Source organism: Trachemys scripta, chromosome 13 (genome assembly GCF_013100865.1).
Source record: "Trachemys scripta elegans isolate TJP31775 chromosome 13, CAS_Tse_1.0, whole genome shotgun sequence".
Taxonomy (NCBI): domain Eukaryota; kingdom Metazoa; phylum Chordata; order Testudines; family Emydidae; genus Trachemys; species Trachemys scripta.
In genome coordinates, this window is record NC_048310.1 from 21,890,204 (window position 1) to 21,910,510 (window position 20,307).

A 20,307-nucleotide genomic window follows, 5' to 3' on the forward strand; every position below is an offset into this window, starting at 1 on the left:
TGTCTCCCTTGCCCATTATTTATCATACAGTGGAAAGAGAAACTGGCTGTGATATGGGATTAATCATGTTCCTTGTTGGAAGCCACTGCCATGCCTTCCAATGAGTAATAGTATTGAATACTTAAATACTGATAACTGTTTCTTTAGAACATGTGTTTTGGGTCTCATTTGTGGAAATAAGGAACGCTCATAATTTAAAGAAAATAGAAAGCTGATTGCAACTCAGAAGGAAAAAGGATTATTGTGACTGAGTGATGATGGAATCTCTTGCTTACCGAAACAACGGCTTTGAGACATTTTAGTTTAGCTAACTGGTAACAGTGGAATGACCACCTGGCTCTTGAATAAAAATAAGAAGGCATTTGTTAAGTAGTCTTGCAACTACACACTGCAGTTGGGAAGAGGGAAGGATGGGAAAGGTTCGCTACCATTGTGAAACGTTGGCTTCCATGCAGTCTGAGAGAGCAGTAGAACAGGACATTCTCTGAGTAGTCTGTAGGCCACATCCCAGTTGGATCTTAAGCAACTTTTTCCAGATGGCCTCCAAGGAATTCATGCCATATAGCCCTTCCTACTGTTCTATCTCAGTCAGGATACTGTTCTAAAGGGCTGTCATATGAATGCAGCTCAATAAGGTTTAGCAGATCTGCAGAATTCCATTTCCTCAAATTTTGTGATTTCCCAAAGACTATAGCAATTATTAGTATACACTATATTGGTGCCATGGATTATTTCCATAGAACTGGAATTAATTTTAGCTGTAGTTGTAGCCCTCAAAAGCTGGACCTTCTCATAGCAGGGAAGTAGACTAAGGCTTGGTCCACGCTGGGGTGGGGGATCGATGTAGGAAACTCAACTTCAGCTACGAGAATAGCGTAGCTGAAGTCGACGTTTCCTAGATCGAACTAAGTTTACTTACTGCAGGTCCATGTGGCGCAGGCAAGCTCCCCCGTCGACAGCACTTCCTCCTCTCGGCGAGCAGGAGTTCCGCAGTCGACGGGGGAGCGCTTCTGGGATCGATTTATCGCGTCCAGATGAGACACGATAAATCGATCTCAGAAGATCGATCTCTACCCGCCAAATCAGGCAGGTAGTGTGGACCTAGCCTAAATAATCTCTGTCTCTAAGAACGCAGACTGTGTTCAGTTCTATAATCAAGTCTGGATCTCTTAAATCACATGTCAAACTGAGCAGTTTTCAGTCCCTGCTAATAATAAAAATCTTTTTGTGAAATTTTTCTGTACTAACCTATCTTGTTTAAGGAAGGAAAAAATAAGACAATTATCTGTCACCAGTGCTCGGGGCCAGTTCTAGGGGTGGGGCAGCAGGGCAATAATTCCCAGGGTGCCAGTTTTCAGGGCACTATACTGCTATGCCACTTGCCTTTTTTTGTTCCCGTCTGATTGGCTGACTGTGTGGGGGCTTGGCTCGGGCTGCTGGTGCCAGTGCCACCCAACTGCTCACTGAAGGACTTAAATAAGACTCCCTGGACAATAGTGTTTGTAATGTCTATCTGCCTGTTTCATATATACTATGCAGGTATTTAACTGCTCTTTACTCAATAGAAAGTATTGTGATCAGTTTTCTGTGGTTTTTATTCTTTTTCCCAACAGAAACTTGCAAGAATCCCTGCTAATGGACTTGGAGTAAATGTTACAAACCAGGATGGCTTTACACCACTTCATGTGGCTGCACTGCATGGGCACCCTGAGTTAGTCTACCTTTTGTTGAAACACGGTGCCAATATCAGTGCAAAGAATATTAACCATGCCGTACCTCTTCACCTGGCTTGTCAGAAAGGTCACTTTCAGGTAACTGGTTCTCTTCATAGCTATAAGCACAGCAGGTGGATTTTATTGGGGCGTGGGTGGTAGCTCAGTAAGTGTGCATCATTGGAGAGAGGAGACTAGAACGGGGAGGAAAGGGGACAAATAAGTAAACTCCTATCCCCCCCTCTTCATTCCAGGAAGTGGGAGGGTTGGTTCAGGGTAGCAGAGGCAGAGTATAAAGGGGACTTCATGGTATTGTTCCTAGTGCTGCTTTATGCTGAAGAAGCAGACTGGGCAAGTGAGGCTCTCTGTCTGCCTGGGTAAGGGATAAAGCCTCTTTCAGTAGCCTCAGCATGGACTGTGCAGAGCTAGCCTGAGGATTTTGTTTTGAAGGGAGAAGTGAGTAAACTAGACCAGACAGGTCTGGCCCCTTGTGTTGGAGAGGGGACACAGGAAGAATATACTCTGTGTAGTTCTAGTGAGGATGAATGTATTTCGTCTAAATGTTAAACTTATATGCTGCCTCAGGGACTCCCTCCCGAATCCAAAATGGTGATGGGACTTGCAGGACACTGCAGCATCCAGCAGTTTTTCCAACAAGCCTGTCATGCTTTTCAGGTACCAAGCTAGGAAGGCAAGCTATTGTCACTTTGCAGCAGTCAAATGCAAGTGGGTTATAGCTCTGCTTTACTGCACAACCTGAGAGACCTGAGGTCACCCCACACTCCTGAAAATCAATAGTAGTTCCCAGTTTGTGTGTATCTTCTTTATATTAGTGAGCACACGCATGCAGATATCAGAATATATATATAATGTCAAAACACTTGGTTATAGGCAGTCTGTCATAAAGGCATCTATGTGTCCTCTGCATCCATTGTATTCTCTTAGTGAGTTTCTCTATATGGTACAAACATAGAAACTAAAGGTATTTCAAGAGAATCTGTGATCTGAATAGGTGAGACCTTGATGGTTCTCATTAACTCACTGGGATCCCAGTCCTACTTCCATTGGAGATCGTGGGAGTTTTGCCATGACTTCTGTTGGAAGCATAATCAGGTCCAAGAGACTGTCTTGACTTGTCACTTGGCAGCAGTCGTCAACATGCAGTGAAAATTAGGCCTCCTGGAGTGAAAGAACTAACCCATTAGCCTTCAACCCATTTCATCAATCCGCAAACTACTTTGACACTGACTCCTTACAACTCACCTTGTATAGTGTATTAACAGTGAGAAATATCTTTACATTCAAGTGAGGCACATCTGGGTGTATTAAAAATTATTTGAGCTTCAGCAGTTTAAAGCTTCCATATACAAGCAGCTGGACACTTCTCATTACAAGGTAGAATGACTTATCCCACATTAACCATTTAAAGAGGGCTTCTAGACTGAAAAGATTTTAGTTTTGTGATTACTTTAGCCTCCTAAGCTCAGATTCCTCTCTGATACCTATGCTGTGGAGTAGACTTTTAATGTGGTTTCCATGTACATTTTTGTGGTTGAAGTTGATTTAATCAGATTATTAACTTCTTGGGGCAGGGGTTGTGTCTTCATATGTGTTATTACAGCACCTAGCACAGCAGAAATCCAGTCCTGTTTCTATGGGGAGGGATTGGGCCCTCCAGCAATATTACTGATACACACTCTGGCTGAGAATGTTATTTGTAACATCACTTACTAGAATAGATTTGTGTTGTTCTGGAATAGAAGGTTTTGACCCTGGTCTGTATCCCAAAGAATTGTCACTGTTTACATTGTTGTTTCTTCTGTACTTTTTATATTGTATTTGGCATGGATGTGTGAAGAATGATAAATTGAGCTTTCAGAGTAATAGTTCTAGTCTCCACAAAATATATACTACAGGATATCACCTCTAGCGGTCTCTTCATCATACGTATGCTTGAAAAACGTATACACCCAGTAACACCCACTCTATGAACTATGGGTCAATCAAACATTTTTTTTATGTGAAAGAATTCTTTTCACTTCAAAACAAAACAAAAAACAACTTCTTTGTTGGTGGTCTGAACTTTGTGGCCAAACAAGCAAAGCAGTTTGCATCAGGCAGTGCTTTCTGCTAATATTTCACGTTCCAAAATAACTAAGTGGTAAGCCTGACGTAGAGCAAAAAGGAAGTTAAAGGTTTTTATGTCTTTAAAAAAACCTCCTGTCCACAAAACTCTCCTGAGAAAGAGAGAGAAGATCCCTCCCATGCTGCAGTAACCACTCCCTCAGTACTGAAATTGTTTGTGTGAGCTTTCTCCTTCTTAATGGCCTGAAATTACTGTATAATGTAAGTGTTGGCTCAAATGGAACCACTTCATATCAAACACGTTATAATAAATGTCTTGTGCAACTGGCTTTTCATACATATTTTTATTCATTTTTAGACCGATTTCAACCCATGTTTAAAAACTTCTGCCTCATGTTTAAAGATTTAAAAATAATTTAATTTAATAGCTATCTGCTAGCAGCAGAATTGCTGCTAACAGAACTCATGAAATTAGCCTTGCTGAGACTGGGAGTGACGCTGTTTTAAGTAGATTTTCACAAGATTTCATCCCCTCTCCATTTCATTGCCTGGCTTAGGCTCCCTTATGGCTATGTATTCATATACTTTGGGTCATGTTTTTCTTTGGGTCATGCTCCATTCTTTTCTGAGGACATGAAGTCATTGAGTTCCTTTTACATGCATTTGCTGCTGCATTTTTAGATGGAATGTGGTCAGTGTTGGACATACCTGAGTTTAGTTTTAGCGTAATGCTGATCCAGGGATTGAAACTTCCTTCTCCCGTTGACAAAACTGTAGTCAGGTGGGTCCGTCTCATCCAGTGGCATGTCAATCTCCTGGGCTTTTCAAAGGGTTTATTCAGTTTCTTTTGAGAACTTCACAGAGGAAGAAAATACCCTTGAACTCTGAAGGGAGAGACTATGTGTGTGTGTATGCATGCACACATCGGTGTCCTTACTGTTGTGGTGAGAGTGCTACGTGCTTCTGCTCTCTAAACACACAGCCAGAGCGGGGAGACGTGCCACTTGAAGCTCTGAGAGTGGTGTTCAGTTCCCTGTTTGTTTCCAGGCTGAGCTGCGGACATGGGAAGTACTGAAGGAGAAAAATAAGCTAGTTGAGGGGGAGTGGGGGAGAGAAAGTGGGTGAAGAGACTGATGTAGGGGAGACAGTGAACGGAAGGGGAAAATATTGGCTGTGAGAAAGCAGGTGGAAAGGACAGAAATGGAGAAGGGGATGAGAAATCAGAGTGAAATGGAAGAAAAATGGAAAATCAGGAGTGTGGCAAGGAGAGAGGAAAAGGCAGTACAATTAATTGAAATGAAGAGAACTTTAAAGAGAGAGAGAGAGAAAATAGTAAAGAAAATGTAAACAAGAAGAAAAAGGAGGAAAAGATGTCCACAACTCCTAGGTCAGTGAATGTTAGTTCTCTGGTGTTAGACTGTATAGTACTTCCCTGCCAATTATCCTATAACTCCCTAATCTACTAGGATGAGGGATGCCAGGATGGCGTTGCTGTGGAGCATTCATCCTTTATAAGGTCATTGGCCGTGTGTGTGTGTATGCGCACGCATATAATTCACATGTCCCAGAACCAGGTTATTTATTTTACTGACTATAGGGGACTGGTGCGGAAACTTTCAAATTAACTTGTTTTAACCTCTAAGGAGCAAAAGATTAAAAGAAAAGTAGGTAGAAAACTGTGCCAGATGGTCAGCAGTTGACCTGGAGAGAAGCATCCTGCTGCTGCTTGTCAGCCATAACGATTGCTGTGTCATCCAGATAGTTACCAAGCAAAGCATCCAGACTTCAGACAGAGGAAAAATCTTTTCATTATCTGGATTTTCTTTGAATGTTCAATTTATATTGGATCCTTTAAGGATCTCCTCCAGCCTGTTTATTTTAAAGGAAAGTAAATTGCATGTAGCATTCCTAGATTAGGTGCTTAAAATAACTAAACCTTCTTATCATGACCAGTGGAAACATATACTGAAATTACTGCTTTTTCCATCTATCTGTGTTCATTCTCCAGGAACTTAACTTCCAAAAGTTGACTGGTAAATTTGGGTGCCTCCATTTTTGGCAGCCCCACTTTGAACAAGCCTGGTTTTCAAAAACTGAGCATCCAAAATCAGTAGTCACATTTGAAAATGTAGGCCCATATAAGTCTGATGGGCATAGGTAACAAATCAGCCTTTAGATTGTCTGCATAAGATGCTCCTTATTGGCATTATAACAAGTTGGCACAATATAGGAACATAGACCAAGGGGTACACAAGGTTCAAGAACTAGGTTTTGTCCTAGTTTAAACCAGTGTTCTCCGCATCAGCGGGACTCTTAAATTAAACCTGGTTCTGAGTATCTGAAACACTTCAGTCTTGATTTACAGTATCAGAAAATGTATTCCATTAGAAGTGTCATTAATGGTGATGCAGTAACTACAATGGTATTTTAACTCTGATTCTGGTAAGTTAAAGTATTTTAAACTAGCATTTTAATATCTCTCTTCCCATAGGTAGTAAAGTGTCTAGTGGATTGCAATGCTAAACAAAATAAAAAGGATGTACATGGAAATACTCCCTTAATTTATGCTTGCTTGAATGGCCAACATGAGATTGCTGCCTTGTTGTTAGAGGTAAGATTTCTTCACAGAAAAGGTTATGTTTAAAATATCCATTCTCTTGTGAATGAACCTTTAATATTACATGTACTGAGTACAAAACATTAGTATTAATACTAGTAATGCATTTCTCTTGTAAAATTTCTGGAAGGAAAATTGAGAGCAGTTCTGCATCTCCCCCCCCCCCCATTAACTCCATCCCCTATGGTGTTTTGTTTAGATAAATACTTCTGTAATGTTATTGCAAGTAACACTTATTATTTAACAACTGGTGTCTAGCTTTTCTGAATCCTGGTGTATGTCATCAGAATTCCAGATAACTGGTAGGAAAAGTTGATAATATACCAAAAGCATTTTCTTCTTAAAACTCTCTCTCAGGCCTCACCAACATGAGCTGGGATATGTAGCAGATGTATGCAAAATTAGATAAGTTGATTCATGAAATTAAGGGGAGAATGATCATTGTTGTTGGGTTTATTGCTGTTGAATTCACTGTGGAAATCTACACTTTCTGTATGTAGCTGTAATGTTTCTAATTGATTGTTTTGGTATAGTACTCTATGTGCTTTTTTACAGGAGACAAAGAGAAAGGTAGTGTGCTGCCTCCAGTTGATGCTATTTTTTCCTTATAACATTTAATTCAATTTTTTACTTTTCCTTCCAGCATGGGGCCTCTGTTAACCTTTCTAACAGCAAGGGAAATACAGCACTGCATGAGGCTGTGATAGGAAAACATGAAGTCTTGGTAGAGCTGTTGCTTCAGAATGGTGCTTCGAACCACATTAGGAACAAAAGGCAGTGTACACCTCTTGACTGTGCTGAGCTGGTAGGTGAAGAAGTCCACTTCTAGTATTAGTTGTCCCATTTTAGCTTGTTCTAAACCCCTGTATTGATCTTTTAGGAGGAAAATGGAATCGCACAGGCTTGTCACATAACCATTTCTAGCCAAACATAAGCGAAGATTGTCAGGAATACTGTTAATTTAAAATGATAGGCAGGAAATCATGAAGCACAATGAAGCTCTAGTGCTAATTTGATAAATCTTGTCTTTGTTTAACATCTTACAATATCATTTCTCTCCTTCAGTTTTGTTTTATCACAGGTCTGTTGAGAATTTCCAGCTAAACAAAATTTCCTTCTGTTTGAACAGCCACATTTGAGCTCTTCAGTAGCATTCTAACTCTGTTTCCAGAGGACTAGAAATTGACTTGTTTTGGTTCTTTTAATTCCATGTAGCTTCAGTAGAACTGTTGGGCTAAAACAGCATGTACCCCAAGGAACTGTGTTGCAAACATATTGGTGAAAGCAAAATAGAATTGGGGTACCCATCTCTGTTAACTCTTAATGAAAAACTGGCATTGGTTACTTATTGAAATCCACAGCAAAATATGCCATCAGGGAAGGAAAAGACAAAACAAAACATACTTTAGTAAAAGAGGATGGAAGCTTTATGTATATGCAGACCAAGTAATTCTCTGACTTAAATTATCACTGGATGTGCTTCATGGTTGGGGGAGTCAGAACAGTTTGAAGGACCATATTGTTAAGTACTAGAATTCTTTTTTCTCCCTTAGGAGAATCCTTGCTTGTTTTATTTCTGAAATTAAGCATATACTATGCAGAAGAAAAAATTAGTCTGGAAGCAGCATAAACACGTACAGACGTACAAATGTGTGAACGTTAAGTTAAAATTCAAGCTGGGAATGGCAGAAGGGGAGAAAAGAAGTCCATTGAGGGAAGCTGAATGCTTTCTACCATAGATAATAGTGAGGCAGATTGTTCAAAGGAATAAAGGCTCGTCAGATTGTTTGTTTTTCTCCTATCATATATTTCCAAAATCCATTGTCAGGGAAAGCAATGTTTTAGACCCATTTGCAGTCCCTCTTGAGTACATCCCTTAGGTGCCTGGCTTGGCTTCCTTCTCTTCACTGTGTTCCAATCACTTGGATTTCTGGGTTGCAGTGCCCTGTGTTACAGTGCCTGTAAATACGACAGGCCTAACTGTATTAGGCACCTGCAAGAAACTTTCCTTTGGGAGCCTGTGACCAGTGGCTAATTATAGTGACCTCAAAACAACTTCTTCAGAACAAATGTATTGTTTATTCACCCAAAGGTGTATAATCTCGCAAGCAAAGAGAAAAGGGTTAAAACACCAAAAGTTTATATGAATCTGGTCTAATCTAAACTTTCCTTACAAATTTTGGTAAGCACCACTTAGCTCAATTATATCCATTTCTGTGCTGGGAGCAACATAGCCCTGCTGAAGCTTCTCTCTCTCTCTGTTTCCCCTGAGCAGCTGCTGCCCAGCCCCAACTTCCTCTCTAGGTGAGGGTTTTAATGGTTTAGTATCCCTTTGACCCTAGGTTCTGGCCTTGGGGGAATAAATCAGGAACCAGGTGGGTAGGCATTTCCTGATTCAATAATGTATCTCTTCCCCCTCTCCTCACTTTCTGTTAAGGACTCCCAGTATTCTCTGTGGAGGTTTCTATCTCTTTTTTCATTTCCTGCTTGTTTTGTTTCCTCTAACTGCCCCTTTGATTTAACTCTGTGTAGTCAGACAGAATTAATATCAAGCAAATAAACTGGGGTACATATAAAATTCATGCAAAATAATACAGTTTCCCCCTCATTCTCCACATCCATACGTACCTCTCTTCTGATGCAAACTTTGCTCACTCCCTAATTGATGTCTCACCTTGATTACAGAAACCTTTTTTTCCAGTCCTTCATTTTCTTCTCTCCCCCTCAAATTTGATATCAGCCACACTGCTAGTTGTATTCCTCACTCCAGCTATCTCCACATTTTCCCTTCACTCCCTTTTGCTGTTTCTTACCATGTCAAACTCAAGCCCTTCTCAGCCTCCCCTTCAGAGGTCATGCATGATCTTGCCTCCAGGTCTTCTTGCTTCTGCCTATTGCCTTTTCTTACTCCCTACTCTCTTCCTAAACCACTCCTTTTATTGGCCTTTTTCAGGCTGCTACCTTATGCTTGGAACAGTTCCCCACTCCTTGCCTGCCTGGTGCCCTCTCTTCCAAGAATACATCCTACACTAGTCTCATCTTCTCTAGTAACCTCCTCACACTCTCCCTTACCTGAATTATTGTTTGCCCTTTGGGGCATGCCTACCTCTTGTAACACACTGTGTTCAGTGAGTCAGGGAAATTTAAAGTGACTGATTTTTTTTTTTTTAAAGAAGAAAATGGGAGGAAGATTATATTTTAAAATATAAAACAGCAAAAGCCTCCTTTCTGAGCCACATGGGTATAGCCCATATATAGTATATAGTCGTGCTCTGAGGGAAGAGCACTCTGGGAATCTACTATGGTTGCTCCCCTAGTTATTGCTTTAGTAATGCTTTAGAACTCAAGACAAAATTGGGATATTCTAACTGGCTGTGAGTGATGGGAATCCCACCTAAATAATGTTTAGTTAAATGCACAGATCTAACTCCCCCATTTAGAAATAGCAATAAACGCTCCACAATATTAAATTAGACGGGATTATTGCACTGCTTGGGTGATTACAGTCACTCTGCTTTCAGCTTTGTGCTCTATAACAGCCCCCAAGGCATGTGATAGTGGCCCTAAAGTGTACTGCTGCCTGGATCTTATTACTTCTATTATTTATTCATAAATTAGCTCAACCCATAAATTACCCGGTTTAAAACAGCAATTTGTAGAATTGGTAATTTTCATCTTTTCCAAATCTGGAATATTTTAATGGTAGAACATCTGTGAAGAATACAACCTCTAGCTCACCAGTTTGGAATAGCATAGCTTGTGGAACATTAGACGAATTTCTGCTTCCATTTAAACTTGAGATGAAAATAGTCATGTAATTATAGGTTTGTATTTATAAAGGTGTATTATCATGCTGTTTGTTGCAATCATTTTGGCTGAAAATGATTAACCAGCACATTCTACATTGACTACTGGAACCCTAATGTATACTGATGTTTTCTTTGTTCTAATAATGGTGAAAACTGAAACTCTTGTTAAGAATTCAAATATCATGAAGTTGCTACAAACAGCACCAAGCTATGCACCAACATCAGCGGAGGGAGGAGAAACAGACTATGAGCAGCATGTTACTATCAAGATCAGGAAAAAAGGTATGTGTCACATTTTTATTAGAATAAATAGAAAGAAGAGATTTGGGGATGAATGTGTGCTAGATCAGATACTCTGTAGTATTTATTTTATACATAATATAGCTTTAAGGAACAGTCAGCTGCTTTACATACTGTTTATTACAGGTAACACCTAAATTTACTGTAACTGAAAAAGATTGGAGGAGGGAAAGTAATTTGGCTGTTAAATTTACCTTGTGCATTTGATGTTACTTTGCGCAACTTTCATAGTCTCTTCTGAGTAGTTAGTTTTCTCTTTTTGCTTGTGAGTCTCTATCAACAGAAGAGAGACATTTAACAGTGGGGAAAATGTGTCAGTAAAACCATCACAGCTGCTGGGGAATTGAAGAGAGGGTGGTACCTGACACTGCTTTTAGTTTACTTTTTAAAATTGTGACTAGATTTCAGGTTGGCTGTTCCTTTTACACAGTATGGAATCTGTAATGTACAGAGGTCCATTTGTGTTTATACAAAGGGAGAAGAGAATTTGTTAATTCAGTATTCCTGTGTGTTTGCTTTGTGGTCTTCTCTTAATATATGTAAGGATAATTTTTTAAGAGAGGTGTGTGGAAAGAAGAGAGGGCTAGGATCTATGTTACTTCACCGAAGACCTATTTCATCTGAAAAAAAATGTTCAAATAGTCAAGTAAATAGGTAGAATCTGAGTTTAAAGTTATTTATGCTGAAAAGCTGCCTTGAAAACTGAGTGAAGGAAGTACTCTCAGGAGTTATGCTAACTAGCTGCTCATGTTTGTAAACAAATACAATCAGTGCTACTAACTCTGCACTAAGCTATGGCAAAGTGCCAGTCTTGCCTTAAAATCCACCTGCAGCTCTTCAGTTTCTCAGATGAGCTGATATGAGGGGGAGCAATATAACAGGAAAGATAAGTGGCATTTTGCATTCGTGCTTAGCATCAGAAAAGGGCTGCACCTGATGTAAGGAAGACTTAAGTCTCTGCTTTTGTTTGTGTACATGCAGCCAGTTCATCGACTCGTTACATCCCAGTTGATCACTGGGCGGTAGCATTCTGTACCTATGCTGAAATACACACGTTCCTTGAATTTGAACTCAGGGATAGCAGTGGATTTGTCTGCTACAGCAAGCAGTGGTTTTTGCTTTGCTAGGTTCATAAGGTAACCTGCGGGTCTGGTTGGTGGTCCTGAAATATCCCTACACCTGGTGCAATCCAAACCAACACACTGAGGCACACACTGCTTGCCTACCTAATACATACATATGTTATGTAATGTATTTTGTGTTAGCACTTAGCATCAGGGGCTATGTCTACACTGCATTTAAAACCCACAGTGGGCCCATGTCAACTGACTCAGGCTTGCGGGCTCTGGCTAAGAGGCTGTTCAATTACGGTGTAGCTATTCGGTCTTAGGCAGGCACCCAAGTTTGGGGACCCTGTGAGAGGGGAGCATCCCAGAGCTTGGGCTTCAGCCTGAGCCTGGACATCCATACCACAATTAAACAGCCCTTAGCCCAAGTCCAAGTCAGCTGTCACTGGCCACCTGGGGGTGTTTAATTGCAGTGTAGACATACCCAGGAAGTCCTGGAGAAGCGAAGTGCCTTTCAGTCTTCTGCAGGGAACTATGATTACAGCCCGTAACTTCATTTATTTTTATATATTAATTTTTTTATGTGATGTAATAACCTTCTCCAGGATGAATAGAACTTTACTTTTACTTTTTTTAGTAGCACCCAGATGTTTGGAGTCAGACATATCCTTTTGTTTGTTTTGCCCTAAGGAACAGTGATGGACTAAGTCCAGCATTCTTTCTAATTAGCTTTTACCCATATGGATGTTTTGCCCTACTTGCCAATGCTTCAAAAGCTCATCCATCTTAATAACGTTCACTACAGGGAAAAAATCTTATTTCTACCAAAATTAGTTAATTTATTTAATAGATAAACTTCAGTATTGATTTTTTTGAGGACTCTCTACAAATGTATGTAACTTTGTTACCATAACTATGACATCAGACACTTTTGGACAGGCATTAATAAGGTTGAATCAAAATATAATGTGTATCTCTTAAAATAACTGATTTATAATGATGTCCAAATGTATGAATGCAATTTGGTTTTCAGTGTTGCTACTGTTTTCAAAACTATAATGCTATTCCTGCTACAGGACTAATCACATCTTTTCATGAGAAATACATTTGAAAAAAATCAGAGTTTTAGTAGTCGTTTAAAATAATGTTGGGAGCTAATTAGAATCCACGGTACACAATGCCCAGGCCTGCCTATTTTGGGAAGTTTGTTGCTGTGACAGTGGTGACAAGCTCCACAGCAGGTTTTTGAAGCTAGAATGGGAGACTAGTAGCCTCTGGGCCCTTAACGTGTGATCAGTCTAAACATAATACATCAAGGCTTTAGTTAACAGAGGGATTCAGATTTTGGTTGTGGATCGGGCAGTAGCTCTTAGTATTGTGAATGATGATGTTGATAATTAAATGAAGTTGAGTCACTGCTTTAAAAACTTGCTTTGGCCAACCTGCAAATTTTGTGAGCTTTTTACAAATGATTATGGTGATTTTCTGATATAATTTTTCTTAAGAAAGATGATAAATGTTTTGTAGTTTAACATGAGAGTTAGAGAAGTATCCTGATGCGAGAGGCAGAAATGCTACTTTCAGGAATGATGGTGGCAGTTTCATAGAACTGTAAGATAGCCATGACATAATAAATCTGAATAACACTGGGATTATGTGGTGGTTGTTCGTCAACTGATTCTGACTTGGAAACATTTGAACTGAAGTCCCTGAACTTGAGAACTATTTTTACATAGTTTAACAAAATGCCCTTGTGAAGCTGGGACAGTCATGCTCATCTGATCAGGACTATGTTTCTTTCTTTTTGCAAATTAAAATGGCTTAAAACATCCAAGAAGAAGAAAATGTGACTGGTTCAGATGACTTCTGTTACAGTTTTTAATGTGATTTTAAAAATTAAGTTCAGCAGATACCACTTTTCTATTCAAAACTGTTCTAACTTGATTCTAAAATATGACTGAAATTTAATTTCTCACCCCCAATCTCCATCCCCGCTCCTGGTTTTTTGAACCTGTAGTAAATGTTAAGTTACCTGAGACAGCAGATGATCCCATCAGCAGACGACTTCAACTGGTCCAATCAATCAACAGATTTAACAAGTAAGCATAGAAACCTCCTTGAAATACCACTGACGTCATTTCCCAACAAGTAAGAAACCTAACTTTTTAAATAAAGAAGAAAATGGGCGAAGCGTATATCACACTCCAGATAAGCTTTGACTGGCATTTTCATAGCAGTCTAAGGGATTTTACTACACATTTTCCATTCATTTTAATGTGTGGCAAAATCATCTAGACTGCTTTGAAAATCTCCTCCAAGCACTGCTTCACTGAGATATTTGAAAACTGTGATGATGATAACTCTTTTGATAATTGCAGATACTTGTATTTAAGCTCTTATACATAGAATCATAGGACTGGAAGGGACCTCGAGAGGTCATCTAGTCCAGTCCCCTGCACTCATGGCAGGACTAAGTATTATCTAGACCAGTGGTTCTCAAACTAGGGCCACCGCTTGTTCAGGGAAAGCCCCTGGCGGGCCAGGCCGGTTTGTCTACTTGCTGCGTCCGCAGGTTCAGCTGATCGCGGCTCCCACTGGCCGCAGTTCGCCGTTCCAGGCCAACGCTCCAGGCCAGTACTTCCTCCTAGGCAGGAAGCGGCACAGGCTAAGGGACGTGTTGGCCGCCCTTCCTGCAGCCCCCATTGGCCTGGAGCGGTGAACCGCGGCCAGTGGGAGCCGCGATTGGCCGAACCTGCGGACGTGGCAGGTAAACAAAACGGCCCGGCCCGCCAGGGTTTTTCCCTGAACACACGGCAGCCCTAGTTTGAGAATCACTGATCCATCCCTGACAGGTGTTTGTCTAACCTGCTCTTAAAAATCTCCAATGATGGAGACTCCACAACCTCCCTAGGTAATTTATTCTAGTGCTTAACCACCATGACAGTTAGGAAGTTTTTCCTAATGTCTAACTTAAACCTCCCTTGGTGCAATTTAAGCCCAATGCTTCTTGTTCTAGCCTCAGAGGTTAAGAAAAACAATTTTTCTTCCTCCTTCTTGTAACCACCTTTTACATACTTGAAAACTGTTCTCCTGTCCCCTCTTAGTCTTCTCCTCTCCAGACTAAGCAAACCCAGTTTTTTCAATCTTGCCTCAGAGGTCATGTTTTTTAGATCTTTAATAATTTTTGTTGCTCTTCTCTGGACTTTCTCCAATTTGTCCACATCCTTCCTGAAATGTGATGCCCAGAACTGGACACAATACTCCAGTTCAGGCCTAATCAGCGTGGAGTAGATTGGAAGAATTACTTCTTGTGTTTTGCTTACAACACTCCTGCTAATATATCACAGAATCATGTTCGCTTTTTTTGCAACAGCATTACATTGTTGACGCATATTTAGCTTGTCCACTATGATCCCCAGATCCCTTTCCGCAGTACTCTCTCTTAGGCAGTCATTTCCCATTTTGTATGTGTGCAACAGACTGTTCTTTCCTAAATGGAGAACTTTGCATTTGTCCTTATTGAATTTCATCCTATTTACTTCAGACCATTTCTCCTGTTTGTCCAGATCATTTTGAATTATAATCCTATCCTCCAAAGCACTTTCAACCCCTCCCAGCTTGGTATCATCCACAAAGTTTATAAGTGTACTGTGTATGCCGTTATCTAAATCATTGATGAAGATATTGAACAGAACCGGACCCAGAACTGATCCTTGCAGGACCCCACTTGTTATGCCCTTCCAGCATGATTGTGATCCACTGATAACTACTCTCTGGGAACGGCTTTCCAACCAGTTTTGCACTCACCTTATAGTAGCTTCATCTAGGTTGCATTTCCCTAGTTTCTTTATGAGAAGGTCATGTGAGACAGTAGCAAAAGTTTTACTAAAGTCAAGATATACCACGTCTACCGCTTCTCCCCCTTCCCCTAATACACAAGGCTTGTTACTCTGTCAAAGAAAGCTATCAGCTTGGTTTGACATGATTTGTTTTTGACAAATCGAGGCTGTTACTTATCACCTTATTATCTTCTAGGTGTTTGCAAATTGACTGCTTAATTATTTGCTCCACTATCTTTCTGGGTACAGAAGTTAAGCTTACTGGTCTATAATTCCCTGGGCTTTCCTTATTTCCCTTTTTATAGATTGGCACTATATTTGCCATTTTCCAGGCTTCTGGAATCTCTCCCATCTTCCATGACTTTTCAAAATTAATTGCTAATGGCTTAGATATCTCCTCTGTCAGCTCCTTGAGAATTCTAGGATGCATTTCATCAGGCCCTGGTGACTTAAAGACATCTGACTTGTCCAAGTAATTTTTAACTTCTTCTTTCCCTATTTTAGCCTCTTCTGGTCCTACCTCATTTTCACTGGCATTCACTATGTTAAATGTCCAATCACCACCCACCTTCTTGGTAAAATCTGAAACAAAGAAGTCATTAAGCACCTCTGCCATTTCCACATTTTCTGTTATTATTTCCCCCCTGTCATTGAGTAACAGGCCTACCTTGGGTCTTCCTCTTGCTTCTAATGTATTTGTAGAATGTTTTCTTATTACCCTTTATGTCTCTAGCTAGTTTGATCTCGTTTTGTGCCTTGGCCTTTCTAATTTTGTACTATATACTTATGTTATTTGTTTATATTCATCCTTTATAATTTGACCTAGTTTCCACTTTTTGTAGGACTCTCTGATTTTTAGGTCATTGAAGATCTCCTGGTTAAGCCATGGTGATCTCTTGCCATACTTCCTATCTTTTCTATGCAGTGGGATAGTTTGCTCTTGTGCCCTTAATAACGTCTCTTTGAAAAACTGCCAACTGTCTTCTATTGTATTTCCCCAAGACTTGCTTCCCATAGGATCTTATCTACCAACTCCATGAGTTTGCTAAAGTCTGCCTTCTTGAAATCCATTGTCTTTATTTTGCTGTTCTCCCTCCTGCCATTTCTTAGAATCATGAACTCGATCATTTCATGATCACTTTCACCCATGCTGCCTTCCACTTTCAAATTCTCAACAATTCCTTCCTATTTGTGAAAATCATATCTAGAACAGCCTCTCCCCTAGTAGCTGCTTGGACCTTCTGAAATAAAAAATTGTCTCCAATACATTCCAAGAACTTATTGGATAATCTGTGCCCTGCTGTGTTGTTTTCCCACCAGATGTCTGGGTAGTTGAAGTCTCCCATCACCACCAAGTCCTGTGCTTTGGATGATTTTGTTAGCTGTTTAAAAAAGCCTCATCCACCTATTCTTCCTAGTTAGGTGGTCTATAGTAAAATCCAAAGTATATTCTATGCTCAATAGTTGTTTATTCACAGAAAATACTAGATTTTTTTTCTGTTTTTGTTTTTAATATGAATACACACTTCAGGTACCCGATCTTTGTATGTTATTGAAATGTTGCCATCTTGTGGCTAATGAGTCCACAAGATTATGTTGCAGAGAGACTGTCACTAAAGACACGTTGCTTTGTAGTTAGTTCTAATCCTTTTTAAATATATTTTTAGATCAAAATATTTACGGAGAACAATAACAAGAGATAAAAGTGTCCCTAATTTTGATGACGAATTATTGCATCAGGTAGGAGAAAATGTTTGCTTGAGTTCTTTATATAGCAATTTTATTTGCTTCTACACTTATGGAGTACTCATGTCAGTTCTTACATCTCCTCTGTTTAGTCACTCGTTGCAGGCTCCATCTGTGTGTTGTCTGTGTCCTGCCCAGAGCAATCTGGGATATATATCAAGCCTTAGAGGGCCAGAACATATGAGAAAAGAGCTGTAGTCAAGCGGAGATGAAACTGACATTATTGGGGGTTTTTAAGTAGGTTGAGCAAGAATCCTAGAAGAGACCATTAAGGTGGGAGACCTTGGTGTTGAGATTCCAGATGGCTCTTATATTATAAGCGCTAATGTGCCCATTGTTAGGGAGGGATTGTTTGCAAGTAATTAAGGCAGCAAACTGGGTGTTGAAACTCCTGAGTTCCATTCCCAGCTCTGCCAGAGATTTCTTTTGTGACTTTGGGCAAGTCACTTAATCAGTCCACCACTGTTTCCCCACCTGTAAAATGGAAGAATGCTTTTCTGCTTCATAAAGTTATGAGGCTTTGTAAAGCACTTCAAGATCTTCAAATGAAGATGCTCAATACGTTATTACTTCTAACCAATACTAACCATACTACATCAACGGTTTAGTTAACAGTGGGATTTCGGACTTTTGGTTGTGGATCAGGCAGTAGGTCATACCAAGATGGTGGTTTCCAAAAAGTTGATGTGCAAAAACAATCTACAGTACTTCTGCCATGGGTGGCTGTTAGCACTATGATTTTACTAGAGCTTTGAGTTCTAAATTATTACATTAATTTGAATTTTGGAGATGCCCATTCTGAAACTTTTGGAAGATCTTGTTTCAGGAAAAGCTTTTGGTAATGACTATTTTTGGGTATTCTTATTTATAGACCATCTATCATTAATATACCTGGACTTTATTTTTAGTTAAAGTTAACTAAAAATACTAAAGTAACTCCTGTAAAATATCCAGTGTTCCAGGAGAACCACCCCTTTGCCAAGCAAAAAATAATCCAGATGGGGAGGAGTAGGTGTGAAAGGGGGAATTAAAATAGTTAAAGATGCAGTGAATGAAAGAGAGGGGCCTTGAGGACAGCTACAGAGACACTATTGTAGACAAGGATCCTGCATCCAATCCAATTACGCCTGGAAGTCTCAACTGAGAGCAGTGACAATTTGGGTGATCTCAGTAGTCTTGGAGGGTAGAAATGGTAGTTGCTTAGGTACTTGTGTCCTTGATTTAGAGAGAGCACTGAAAATGAGACAGCTTGAGTTTTATTCCTAGCTTTGCTGGTGACTTTTTGTATAGTCTAGGCAAATTACTTAACATCTCTGTACTTGTTTCCCCACATGTAAAATGTAATGATTATGCTTCTTTGTAAAGCACTTTTAATCCTTGGCTATATGCCTTACGTACTTTTCGATAATACTGTATAATAAAAGTAGACCTTGGAACGAATCTGTAGGCTTATATTTAAAATGTAGTCTTTTGACCTTTTTATGGGCAGAAAAATATACTGTGCCTTTAACATGTACCATTTTTTCTTTCCCACAGTTAGCTATTAAGAGCTTTGATAAGACCAAGTTAAAACCTATTGACCAGAAGTTGGATCAGAGCAAAGTTAAGATTGACGCAGAAAGCAATGGTGAACCTGCGAAACAGGATGATGTGATAGATGCTCCTCTTAGAAGTAAACTAATGCACCGAAGACACACAGTTAGTGTGGCACTTTCAGCAGAGAATGTCAGTGACGACAGTGATTTATCCAACACAAGAGATCCAAGTATTTCACTGTCAAAAGACTGTTCTGGTGACTTGCTATCAAAACACTAACAAGGAAGTGTGAATTTGCTGCCAAAAACTAAAGAACCAGGTGGTGCCAGTTTCAAGATCCTCCTGCTGGGCATTAAAGAATTAAATGATGCTTAGAAACTGCTTTCAAAAATGGATCATAAAGATGAATCTTTAGCAGAGGCAGAATGTTCCCATATGGCTTGCACTTTTGAAGACTGAATCCTCTGTTTATCGTGGAAACCCCTCCCCAGCCAATTTGTGACTGATTTCAGGAAACTGAGACATATTGAAATGTCAAAGTATTTAGACAGAAAGAAGTGATTGTTTCCCATTCAACTTTCAAAGCACTTATTAAGAAATTACTTATAACAGTAGAGGAGAAAGGCTATATAGTACTTTCTAGCTACCCACTCCTGTTTTTTTAAAAGGCATTGAATTATTTTTTTCTTTTCAGTTTTTGTCACTAAATTGGTTATATTATATTTATTGCCAGAAGGAATTCAAAAGTCTCTATTTTTATTATAATGCTATGAACCACTATATTTATTTAATAGCATTTTAGAAATTAATGTAATTTCTGTATATTGCAACCAGCTGCGCAAACAGTCCATAAAAACCTACAGCATGATGTAAAGACCTTTAAATGAGATGAACGTGAACGGTAGTATCCTGCAGTCCCTATATAGACAAAGCACCCCCTGATTTCAGTGGAACATTTACCTGTATAGGGTCTGTAGGATCATGTACTACTGGCGATGGAATAAAATAAAATGCTCTCACCGCAGAACAGCTTTGGGCTGAAGAATGTTCAGATCCCACTTAAAATACTCATTTCTGTGCAGAAACAAGCATGCTTAACACACACAGTTGGCTTTTCCCCCTGAACAAATCAGACAAAGCCACACACATTCACACCTCTGCACGAAGCCTACAGCTACTAGGTAAGTTATCTGGCAGGAAAAGTAAGAGTTTGCAGAAACTGGCTGCATGTTATCCTATTTTAAAAGGTGATATTTTAAAGGATGCTCATAGATAACTAGATGGAAGCTTAGATGTAGAACTTGTTTCTTAACATGTTTTCAGTTAAAAAAAAATTTTTTTAAGTGTGAATTAAAAAGAAAAATACTTCAATAGCACAATTCAAATGATGTTTTGGTTTACAGGTGGTCACATCCAATTAACATTTTGTTTCTTTTATAAAATAGTAATATAGACCATTTTGATTTTTTATGGTGGTATTGATACTATGCTTAGGGCACTGTGAAATTGGAGGACTTCCCATGTGATTATTTTCAAATAATTTTTAATGAGAGAAGTAAAAGGTGCTTGAAAAATGAAAAAACTCTAAGATGAAGG

General features: G+C 39.5%; 1 protein-coding gene across 1 annotated transcript in view; it reads left to right on the forward strand.

Annotated features, from left to right (window-relative positions):
* Positions 1 to 19,573, forward strand: part of ANKRD27 (ankyrin repeat domain 27) — a gene marked incomplete in the record, with an annotated part of 73,723 nt that extends 54,150 nt beyond the window's left edge. Inside the window, 7 exon segments of the mRNA XM_034788383.1 lie at positions 1,614 to 1,811; positions 6,289 to 6,408; positions 7,058 to 7,219; positions 10,394 to 10,505; positions 13,608 to 13,689; positions 17,097 to 17,169; positions 18,712 to 19,573. Coding sequence (XP_034644274.1) covers positions 1,614 to 1,811; positions 6,289 to 6,408; positions 7,058 to 7,219; positions 10,394 to 10,505; positions 13,608 to 13,689; positions 17,097 to 17,169; positions 18,712 to 18,990 — 1,026 coding nt within the window.
* Positions 19,574 to 20,307: the final 734 nt, after the last annotated feature.